At 28.2% G+C, this 12,637-nt stretch overlaps 1 protein-coding gene across 1 annotated transcript; it reads left to right on the top strand.

Annotated features, from left to right (window-relative positions):
- Nucleotides 1-8,446: 8,446 nt before the first annotated feature.
- Nucleotides 8,447-12,584, top strand: LOC108480974 (protein DETOXIFICATION 18-like). Its single transcript, XM_017784131.2, has 7 exons — nt 8,447-8,926; nt 9,467-10,011; nt 10,370-10,456; nt 10,767-10,823; nt 11,632-11,870; nt 11,994-12,112; nt 12,351-12,584. Exons 1-7 carry the CDS (start codon nt 8,651-8,653, stop codon nt 12,480-12,482), a joined length of 1,455 nt encoding a protein of 484 aa, XP_017639620.1. The 5' UTR covers nt 8,447-8,650; the 3' UTR covers nt 12,483-12,584.
- The last annotated feature ends 53 nt before the right edge of the window (nt 12,585-12,637 follow it).

Genomic DNA, 12,637 nt, shown 5'->3' with positions numbered 1-12,637 from the left:
GATTTGAGTCTTTCACCTCACTTCCCACCTCGCCTTATATCTTTATCTTATGTCACAATGTTCTCGCAGCATTTCTTCAAGCTGAAGGGTGCAAATCCATTCATGGTATTAAAGTTAGCAAGGAGAGCATTCCTATCTTTCATCTCTTATTTGTATATGACAACTTTATATTTTTTTAGTTCAAATCATGAAATATGTGCTGCTATAAACTATATTCTTGGAGAATATTGCAAGTATTCGGGTCAGCTTATAAATTTTGACAAATCAGATTTGAGTGTAAGTCCAAACTGCCATCCTAAATTTATGTGGTTGTTTAGAGAAATTCTTGTAGTAAATGTTAACAAAACTCTAAGCAAATACTTTGGATTCAATATGTGATTTTGAGGTGATTTGACAAAAAATGCAAATTCAAAGACTAAAAAAGATGAAAAATTAAATGAAAAGCTAAAATGATTTTTTTTATAAAGTTGGAGGATCAAAAAAGTCATTATGCCCATTGATAACATCATCACTAGTAGTCGATCAACTTGGTAAAGTCTTTAGTCTTCGAAGGTGCCTGATAAAATTACTCCTCTCTGGAAGTCCTGTACTAACAATGTACCATGTAGAAAGGAGAATACCAAACGAATTCACTCCATCGATCCTATCTGTTCATTATGCAAAAAAGATTGAAGAAGATATTGACATTCTATTTCTCTTTTGTTCTTTTGCAAAAGCTATGTGGCTTGGCAGTGATCTAGGATTCAAAGTGGATAACCTTAATTATCAAAGCACAGGGGAGTTGATCTTTCACCATATACTAAAACCAGATACCTAACCATGGACAATTGAAAAGTTGAATTTAGGGAAGTCGTCTCCTTTTTTTCTTATTTTTCATGTAAGTTTTGCTAACATTCCCAACAATGTCATCTCCAAAGTTCAAATCTAAATGCAATGTGTCTTACCACTTAAATTCAACACTTATTGAAAGTTGTATTTTTTAAAATATGATTTTAATCTTAACTTTCTTTATCGAACTAATATAGATTCCACCACACTTTGTATTGGGTCAATTAATTTTTTGACTAAATTATAAAGAAAAAATTTGAAAATCAAAATATGTTCCAAGTCTATGCTTTTCATACATTTTAAATTTAATATCAATATTTTTTAGGAATTTAGCCTCTTTACTTTTTAAATTTAAAAATTTAGGTCTAGTTGTTAACATCATTAAAATTCATTTGTTAATTTTGCTGGTGTAACATATTGAAATTAAAAAAAATTACTAATTTGATAACCATGTAAGAAAAAAAGATAATATAATAACTTCAATTTAATAGAGAATTTTAATTGTGTTGGCAATTCTAAAAATTACATGAACATTTTAATTATAATAAGATATTTAGACTAACTAATGATATTTAAAATTTTGGACTAGTAACATCCCTTACATGGGATGAACTGGTACATCATGGGCAAAGGATGTCACAATTGAACACTGATGTTGCTTAACACAGACATCAATTTCAAGACTTTGTTTCAATATAAATAGACTCCTTTGAAGTTATTTAAGTCATTTCTAAGATTTCTTTGAAGTTTGGTTTCAAACGAGACCTATTTAGGGATTATTGGAGTCAAAATGGGATAAATAATGTTAATGTCACAACACTAGAACGTGAGTGTCATGACATTGACGGATGTCATGACACTAGGAAGTGAGTGCTGTGACACTAAGAACAATATGCTCAAAATCGTAAAACTAGACTTTGATGTCGCAACACTTGATGTTGCGACACTGAAAATAGATTAGCCTACTTCATGTTCAATGTTGCGACACAGAGGTCAGGCTACCTGGAACATGTCTAAGAACATTTAAAAAGAAGTTTAAACTATCAAAAGTCATTCCATATCATTTCTAAACAATTTTAGTACTCAAAATATATTAAACTAACATTCAAAAACTTCATATAACTAGTAAGTATATCCTAAAATACAAAATGTTAAAGAGACATGCAAGACCATAGTTTTAGAACCACTAAGTTACTTACAACCAAATTTCTTATGTACATGCCACTTTATTTCCAAAATTTAAGTTTCATACTCTTCAAATCCTTGCTTGATGATGAGATGAGGATGAGGTTGGCTGCTTCAAAAATTATCTTCTCGCGATCTTTACCTACGCATTTAAAACAACTCATTAAGCTCGTGAAAGCTTAGTAAATACACATGAATTTAAATCTTACAACTTTTTAAATTTATTTAATAGTAACAATACTATTAATATAATTTCATGAACATATCATTGTTTTCAAGTGATTATTTACTACTATATAACACTTTCATTTAAGTCCACTAACCAATTATTTTATAACCATTCCTTTAGCTTCACTTAACATATACCACTTTCATATTCATTTTCAAGTTCACTTAGACGCTAAATTTTCATTTCTTATGTACTTATGATATTCACTTGTCATTACTTATGTTTACACTTATTCATACTTTAAAGTCACTTACCATACCTTATTTCTCCAATACTATGAATCATTATATTATCACTTCACAATTTATCAGAAGTTGTTATAAGAATTTGCTTACCTTAGTTACTTAGCCCATGCTAGACATATTTGAACCAGATGGATATACGAAATAATTCACAAAACACGAGCACAAAAGTGCTAAATTTAGGAATGCCAAAGTGCTAAATACAGGAGTACTAGAGTGCTAAACATAGGAGCACCGGAGTGTTATAGAATTTCTATGGCATGCCAATTATATCCATGAAGTTCAATGCTAGTTTACATGGGCACTCAAGTATCACTGAATTTACAATAACGAATCACAAATACTTTATTCTGCAAATTTCACAATTTCATTACTTTTTCACATTTCTTTCATTCGGATTTACTATTTAAGATTACTTGAACATATAATTTCGACATTAAAACTTTCAAGAGCATTTTCTTTATACTTCCACTTCAAGAATAGCTATGATATTTATTCATACCAGTGTTTATTTTCACGATTTTCACAATATAGTTATGCTTCTCACTTATTCAATTTAGTCCTCATTTTCACAATTTAAAAAATAACTGTGATTTCAATTACAACAATCACAAGATATTAGTCACTAAATACTTAGTCCATAGTTTATCATATATTTCATATTTTCTAGATCATTTTCATTTACCTAACAATATCATGTAAACTTTCATATACTTTTCAATTTAGTCTTTTTACCACAAAATTCAATATTACTACTTAGTCAATTTAAATCAATTCCTTTCCATGTAACTCTTTACTTCTCTTAACTCAATTATGGATTTCACAAAGTTCACAATTTAATCCTTATCATCATGAAAATTTAAAATTTACTATAATATCACTTTAATATCTCTTTATGTTTAATTCATTACCATTTCACACTTCAATTAAGCTTTCTATCATAATGTTTTATTTCACATATCAAAATTATTTTACACTTTATTTTACTAGTTTACCACAAACTTCATAAAGTTTACATTTTAGTCCTTAGGTAATAAGAAAATTCAATGGTACTTACCTTCTTCAACCTTTAATCACTTGTTTTTCTCTTTTCTTTGCCACTTGAATCACTTCCTCTATCTCTCTCTTCAATATCATGTCAAAAACATAAAATTTTTCATGAGAAATCTCTACTTTAACATCACTTCCATATTTATCTAACAAGATTAAACTTGAAAACATAATAAAACCTTGATATCCATACCTTGTTCTCTTGATTTCAAGCTTTAGCTTGATTTTCCCTCTCCTCAAACTTCTACTTTTCTTAAATCCAAGTTGATATTTATATTCACCATATCTTATTATCATTTTTCCCTCTTGATGGCTATGAAAAATTCTTTTATTTCTAGGTGAAAATGATAAATTTTGATGGAAAAAAGGCCAAATCGCAAAGAAAGCAAAACTTTCTTTCTTTCATCCATGGTGGATGTGAGATGGAGAAAAAGAGAACGGAGAATTCTCTAAACACTTCTTTTAAAATATCTATTCCTTTAATTAATTGATTAATATAAAATAATATAATACTAAAATAATATTATTTATAATCCAACCAATCATTTCTTAACACTTTTGATCCAAAATTATTATACTTGATAATTGTCTAATTTGATTAAATGACCATTTTGCCCTTAATGATTCTCTACAATTTCATCCTTGAATCACTATTCACTTATTCAATTTGATCCATGATTACAAATTTCGTGTCACAAGAAATTGGGTTATTTTTACTTTTGGTCCTTCAACTTCTCATATTTACATTTCAAACCCTCAAATTTCAAATATTTACACTTGAGTCACAAGACTTTTTACTTCTCTACAATTTAGTCCCTACATTAAATTAATATATCACTACATACTTCTTAATTAAACTTTCTTTGGCATCCATCAACCTTCTCTTTTATCAATTATATTCCTTATTTTACTATATCGAGGAATCCATTTTGCATGATTCTCACTTAATACTACTTTTATAACGTAACGATTTTAGGGGTATTAAAAGACTACTAAATTATGTCAAAAACTAAAGTATAAAAATTAAATTTCAAATTTGAGCATAGTACAGAACTAAAATTGAAAATTGGCCATTGTTATATAATCTTAAAAAAAGAGTAAGAGGCTATGTATTTAGCTATGTGTACATCAACATTTTAATTAGAATGAAGTATTTAGACTAACAATAACATTATAAAAGTTGATGTACCAAATTATGTAAAAATTAAAGTATAGAGAGTAAATTTAAAATTTGAGCATAATATAGGAACTGAAACTAAAATTTGACCATTATTATATAATCTAAAAAAAAAAGAAAAAGAGTAAAACTTGGACATGTGTATTTGGACATATGTATATCAAAATTTTAATCCAGATGAAGTATTTAGACTAACTATGATATTATAAAGATGAAATAAAATTAATGTATAAAAACTAAATTTAAAATTTAAATAGATTATAGAGACTAAAATTGAAATTGCACTATTCATTCAAAATCTAAAAGAAAAAAATGTTTGTAAGTTGGACTGGTGGGAGGAAGAAAAAAAATAAAGTATAAAATTAAATTTAAAATTTGAGAGGACAAAACTGAAATTCAACCATAAAATAATAATCAAAAGGTCTCTACTAATGGTTCGCACCTAAATATTCATTAATTTGTATCTAATGAAAACTATGTGATGTATTATGATTGAAAATTTTAATTCTATAAACAAGATTTAAAAGTCCACATATGCTCTTTCTAAAAATATTAAAATATTTTCAAAAATATATATTAAAATATTAAAATTAGGGGCAGGCAACGTATCGGGCCTTAATTTTTTATTTATTTAAGTATTAATAAAGATAAAATTTTATTTTAGTTTTCTCTAAAAATATAAAAATTTGATTTAATCTTTTTAAAATTATGAAAATATAAGCTATCAAAATGGTAAAATTGTAATTTTGTTATCGTAAAAATTATAATTTAGTTTCAATCCCCCTAAAAAAATTTTCTGGTTACGCCCCTAGATAAGATTAAACGGTAACATTAAAATTAGTTACTATAACTGTGAAGTAAAAAATATCACTACACCACGATCAGTGCCCATCTAAAAGTAGGACTGTAAATGAACCGAATTTGAACGAACAAACCTTTGTTTGTGTTTGTTAAGAATTTCAAATTTTTGTTCATGTTCGTTTATTTAATGTTCACGAACATGTTCATTTAACTTAATTGAATACGTTCACGAATATGTTCATGACCATATAATTAAATATGTTCACGAATAATGTTAATAAATAATAAATAAACAAACAATAAATAAATACACACAAATATATTGTTTAGATATAAAACAATTAAATATAAATATTAATAATTATATTATAAATGAAAAATACAAATCAAAATAATTTTATTAATATATACTAATGAAATTTTTATAAGAAAATATCATTAATAAATAAATGAGCTTGTTCGTGAACATAAACGAACCGGACACACCTCTATTCGTGTTTGTTTGTTTATTAAACGAACATAAAAATTTTGTTCATACTCATTTATTTAATTTAATAAACGAACGTTACATGAACGATTCACTAACAGGTCATCGAATGTTTTGTTCATTTACACCATATCTAAAAGCAACCTAGTTTTTTTATTTATTTAAGTAAACTCTTTGTTTTTGAAAGAAAAAAAAATTTCCTCCGAGACAGAATGATGGGTAATGGTACCCTTCCCTTTATCTTTTATGTTATGCAAAGTAGCTGTTTAGATAAACAATTTGACATAAATTTGATAAAATCTCACGTTTTACTTTTTTTTAAGTATAAGTCAAAGAAATTAAGAAAGCTTATGGTTGGTGAGGTGGTGCCTACTAAAGAAATCGTGATTGGACAAGAGGACGGTGATTAGGGCCTCTTTTAATAATTTTACATAATTTACTTTAATTATATTTGTAAAATTAAGTAATTAAACATATTTTTAAAATTTTAAAACATAGTTTTAATATGAAATAAACCGCCTAACATTTGCAAATAAAAAAGAAGGGGCTATGACCAAGTTATCATTCATTCTGATAGTTTGGAAGTTTAATGGCATTCTCGAAAGCTTTTTCACTGTCTCAAATTCCGTTTTGATTAGGCGAATTTATAATATTTTGTCTCAGGAAAATCAATGGTTTCTGCAGTATATTCTGAGGGAACAAAATCAAGTTGCGGATTGTTTAACTAAGCAAGCTTTGATCAAGAAATTCAATTTGAAAGTTCTTGACGTCCCCCCGCGATGGCTCGTACCTTTATTGATAGGGATAAGTCTACGGGCGAGCGGTACTTTTGCTCAAATGTTAGTTTTGTAATTATTTAGTGTTTTTTTTCTCACCAAAAAAAAGAAAAAAGAAAAATATATTATGAAATTAAAAGAAAATGAATCGAGTGAGTTTGGGTTCACCTTAAAACTTGAGTCTTGAAATCATAAATTCATATTTTAAATCGTGATATAAATCTAATCAAATTTAATTGACTCTTGTATAAATCTAATCAGAACAGGTGAGAATTACAATAAATATGATTAGTAAAACACATGGGAATTTATAATCTCCATACAATAAGCTAGGTTAGTTTTAAATTATTTGTTTCTTTTTCTATGTAAATGAAACTTAGTAGTGGTGAGCATTTGGTAGAATCGAGTTAAAAATTTCGAATTAAATGAGTTAATGAGTCTTATTTTATCATTCTAATTTTATTTGAATGTTTTCAAATCGAGTCGAGTGGAATAGAATTCAAGACAAGTCAAATTGAGTGAAATTATTCGAGTTAAATTAAAATTAAACATGTCAAATTAAAATCTTGTTATAGTATAACTAATTCTATATTATAGTACATAAATTTGAAATTATATATATTTGAAAAAATTTTCAAAGCAAAATAGGAAAAAAAAAGATACTTTAGTATGATAATCTTGAATCATTAATTAATTTATTTAGGTCCCAAAATTATTATTTTAGAAAATTTATAAAATTTTAACTTTATTTATTTATTCTTTAGATTTTTATAAATTTTTTAAAAAATATGAATTTTGAAATTTTATAAATATTTTGAATTTTTTTTTGAGAGAGATCAATTTGTTCAATTTCAAAATTAACAGAGACCAAATGAGTATTTATACTAATCTATTATACTGAATTATTCGAATTGTAAAATTCAACTCAAAATTGAATTACTTATTCAAGATTACTCAAAAAAATAGAATAACTCAATTCAATTAATTCAAAATTTATTTTTTTAATTTTTTAAATTAAATCTAAATTTTCGTCATCCTTAAAACTTATTATCGGTATTCGATTCCATATGGAGAAAACCTGTAAACAGTACAGTATTAATGTGGGAGGTAATCCTGCTTCTTTGCATAATAGATTAAAATTTCTTAAAAGAACAAAAATACCATTTTGAAATCTGCCAAAATAATAAATGATATAAAAATGGGTTAGTGGAAGAATTGTTGAAATGAAAACAGTTCCATGGAATTGAAATCTGCCAAAATATATATGTTTTATAAAATTTTATTAATTAAAATATTTAAAACAGTTCAGCTTAAGATTTTAAAAAATTAAGGTAAAATAATATAAATCTAAATAGCTGATACAGACATAGATCTAAGGAATCTTTATTTAAATGTGTATATGCCAGAAATTTCAAACAATATTTTCCATTTATTATCCCTTTTTTAATTAAAATTATTTGGATTTGAATTTCATCAAATTGGATTTTTTAAAAAATTTAAAAAATTGAAATTTATATGCTGTGTTATTGATCTTTCCATTTATAACATTAAATTTTCACCTCACTGTGAAGTGGCAGGTGGAGAGCGAATGCACCATTAATTTTTACTTTATACACACACCTATTTATTAATGGTATACTCCTAATATTTTCCTTTTACTAATAGTCTTCTCCCCCCTTCCTTCCATGTCTTCCATGTCTTCAAATGGTTGCATCATCACGTGAATCACTTAATGCATTCCCATTTCATTCTTCAACTGTATTTCATAAGAACAATTATACACCATAATTAAAAGAGCCACTGTCCAACTTAACACCATTTTCTTTCTTTCATTTTTACCCCATCATAGAGCTATCCAAGAAGAAGATCGTAGAGATGTCATCAAAGGAAAGTTATTTCGAGTCAGCTGAATCCCTCTTGTCGGAGGTTAATCACCATGACGACGATGATGATCAACCGCGGAAGCGTGTTTTGGACATGGAAGAGGCTAAGAACCAAGTGGTGTTCTCGCTTCCCATGATTGTTTCTAGTGTTTCGTTCTTGTCCATAACTATGGTCTCAGTCATGTTCGCCGGTCACCTTGGGGAGCTTCAGCTTGCTGCTGCTACGCTTGCTAATTCTTGGGTCACCGTCACTGGCTTGGCTTTCATGGTAATTAATTACGCGATTCTATTTCATTCCATATTCCATGTTATGATTTTATTTCAAAACCAATATTCACAGGCTAATTATATTAACAAATCCCATTAGTAAATTAAAAGTAACTATTAGTTAGAAATAGGATTGCTTAGGTTTGCATAAATTATCGTCGATTGAATCTTATGTTGATTCATATTAATATTGTTGTCAATGTAGGAAGATTGAGTTTGAATACGCTGAAGTGCATTATCCTCTTATTTGTAGGTTGAGAGAGGTTATGGTTAATTTTAAATATTCTGGTGTATCACATGTACTTCTTTCTAATATACATGATAAATTTTCAACAATAAAAATAAATGAATTAAAAAAAGAAAACTAATTTACTCATTTAAAAAAATAAAAAATCATTCTACATATGCAATTTGACAATTTCAATTTTTGCATCTTAATTTATAGAAAAAAAAATCTTAATTTGATCAACTTTGTTTCAGAGTCCATTTACTCCATTAACTTACAAACTAAAATTTTGATCTTCTTCCATAATGGTTTCAGACGGGGCTAAGTGGAGCTCTAGAAACACTTTGCGGCCAAGGATTTGGTGCAAAACTTTACAAAACGTTAGGAATTTATCTCCAATCATCCTGCATAATCTCTTGCTTTTTTTCGATCATCATATCGATCTTATGGTTCTACACCGAGCCAATCCTTATTTTGCTTCAACAAGATGCCCAGATTTCAGCGACCGCTGCACTCTACATTAAGTACCTCATCCCGGGTTTATTCGCGTACGGTTTCGTTCAAAACATTCTCAGGTTTCTTCAGACCCAAAGCATTTTGATGCCGCTGGTTTGGTTCTCGGTCCTTCCGATGGGCATTCATTTGGGCATTGCCTACGCTTTGGTCTATTGCACTGATATGGGTTTCAAAGGAGCTCCGTTGGCGGCTTCGATTTCGCTGTGGATTTCGTTCCTTTTGTTATCGGTTTATGTGTTTTTCGCTGAGGAATTTAAGCAAACATGGGATGGATTATCGTTCGAATCGTTTCGTCACGTTCCTACAATCTTGAAGTTGGCCCTCCCTTCTGCAGCAATGGTTTGGTGAGCTAGTTTAACTTGGTCAAATTCTGGTTTTGGTCCCTCTACTATGTTTAAATTTGTGATTGAGTTGATAATTTCATCCTCTAATTTTATAATGTCATGATTTAGTCCAAATAGTTAATACAATTAATTATTCTGATTAAATCTTACGTGGATTTTTTAAATAAAAACACCTTTTCGAGCACAAAAAGTATTTTAATCAGCATAGTTAAAATATTAATTATTTAGACTAATTGATGTTATAGATTAAATCTAAAATTTGTGCAACAAAACCAGATTAATTTTTAATTTGATAAATGTAGAGGAATCAAATGTGAAATTGAAACCTTGCTAAATTGATTTTTTTTTTCTTGGCCAGTTTGGAATACTGGGCTTTCGAGCTTCTTGTGCTGCTTGCAGGGCTGATGCCTAATTCGGAAGTAAATACCTCATTGATTGCTATGTGGTAAGCTTTTAATATTCTATTATATATTCTACCAAATGCAAATTCTGTCCAAACATGTTTTAATTTTCATTCATTCTATCAACTACTCTGAAAAAAATTCAGCAAAACATGTCATTGAGATAAATTTCAGTATCAAAATATCAAATTGGTCAACTTGTTTGCCAGTGAATTTCAATGATGAGTTGATGGAGTAGATGGGTTTAATAAAAAATAAAATATTATATTGAATGTATTGATGCAATCTTACTTCATCTTATTTTAGAATTTTTGAAGCTTTTGACATGGTGGAAACTTTTTTTTTTTTGGAAAGTGTGAATACAGAAGCAATTGCCTACATGATTACTTATGGCCTTAGTGCTGCAGCAAGGTAAGTTAATTAGTCTTTCGAATATTGATATTCATTTTTTTGGGCAAAAATGTCTAAAGGTCCCTTGTTTTTATGTATTTTTGCCGAATTTAGTCCTTTAAATATCATAGGATATTTTTAGTTCTCTACTTTTGAAATGTATAATTTTAGTATTGAGCTGAACTTTTTTTTCATTAATTTCGTTAAATAATTTGATGGGCTTTATATTTATATATATATATATATGTAATGATGTGATATATACTGAATTAGGTGAAAGTAATTGAGAGGTCCTCTATTATACAGATTGAATCAAATTAGTCCCTTTATCATTAAATGGATTAATTAGTCCTTCAATTTTAAAATAAAATATTTTATTTGTAGACCCATAAAATTTTAAAAATATTAATTCTATTAAATAATAAATGATTTTTTAAGTAATAAATATTAATTCTATTAAAATTTAATATTATTTTATTCTTTTTATAGTATAATGACTAAATTAATCTATTTCATAATAAATAATAAAGGAACCTCAGAAGCACTCTCACTTATTTTGTTTATTTATATTTTTATAAGTAGATAAATATTACACATTTTAAAAAAATATCACATCATTACAAGCTTTTTAAAAAATAAGACATGTCATATCATTTGAGGAAATTAATAAAGAAAAGTTAGCATCAGTGACCGAAAATACTCGTTTCCAAAAGCAGAGGACTACAGTTATAGTAGAGGGACTAAGTCTGTAAACAACACATAATACAGGGACCTTTTATTAAATTTGACCCTTTTTTGTTAAAGGAAAATTAAATTATATGTCGCACAGCACAAGAGTTTCAAATGAACTAGGAGCTGGGCATCCAATTCGGGCGAAGAACGCCATGGGTGTCACCCTCAGGCTTTCAATCCTTCTAGCACTTGCAGTTGTCCTCGCTTTGGCATTTGGTCATAACATTTGGGCTGCTTTCTTTAGTAACAGCCCTTCAATTATAAACCAGTTTGCGTCAATGACACCCCTTCTTTTGATCTCCATAACAATCGATTCCTTTCAAGGCGTCTTATCAGGTATTATAGTTGTATATTAGATTTTGTCATCTTATTTCAATTTTATTAAATTTTGAGATATTATATTCCAATTTTTGAAGTCAAAGATGGTAATTAGTTTTAGTTTATATAAAAACGTTGCAGGAGTGGCTAGAGGAAGTGGTTGGCAGCTATTGGCGATGTGGGTTAACATGGGGACTTTCTATTTCATTGGAATGCCAATTGCATGCCTCCTTGGATTTAAGTTCAAGCTTTATGCTAAGGTAATAGATATAGATACTCTTATTATAAAACTTTAAATTGATTAGTGTTACAGGTTAATTAGATATCAACTCACAAAAATATTCTCCTTTTATAAAGTATTATTTTATATAAGAAAACAGATAAATCTCCTGAATCTTGTCCTTTTAGTTTTCTACATTTGTACTTACTATTGAACTAAAACTGAGTACATGTGGAAGTCCTTAATTGGCTATTAATGTATGGTTTGTTTTTATTCAGGGTTTGTGGATAGGCTTAATATGTGGTCTGTCCTGCCAAGCTGGTGCGCTCCTCCTTATAACTTTGAGTAGAAAATGGATTAAAATTGAGATTTCAGAAGATGTGGATAGGGAAACCAGAATTTTTGTTTAATTGGTTTCTTAGTATAAAGGCATGTACTATTTGGGCAATAAGGATGGTAAATTCATATGGATTTTCTTATTTAAGATTTATACGTAATAATTATTGGATGAACTATTTGGAGGATGGAATCTCACACAACATTGTGATAGTTGACATACATCCTA

Source organism: Gossypium arboreum, chromosome 1 (genome assembly GCF_025698485.1).
Source record: "Gossypium arboreum isolate Shixiya-1 chromosome 1, ASM2569848v2, whole genome shotgun sequence".
In the NCBI taxonomy this organism is placed as follows: domain Eukaryota; kingdom Viridiplantae; phylum Streptophyta; class Magnoliopsida; order Malvales; family Malvaceae; genus Gossypium; species Gossypium arboreum.
The sequence above is the reverse complement of the archived record's forward strand: the minus strand, read 5'-3'. Positions and strand labels throughout refer to the sequence as shown.

What these genes read in the sequence shown, in the direction of transcription:
- LOC108480974 (XM_017784131.2), top strand. Translation starts at nt 8,651, where the DNA reads ATGTCATCAAAGGAAAGTTATTTCGAGTCAGCTGAATCCCTCTTGTCG. An exon ending in TCACTGGCTTGGCTTTCATG is followed by an intron (nt 8,927 to 9,466) that starts GTAATTAATTAC and finishes TAATGGTTTCAG; the next exon opens with ACGGGGCTAAGTGGAGCTCT. An exon ending in ACCTCATTGATTGCTATGTG is followed by an intron (nt 10,457 to 10,766) that starts GTAAGCTTTTAA and finishes TTTTTTGGAAAG; the next exon opens with TGTGAATACAGAAGCAATTG.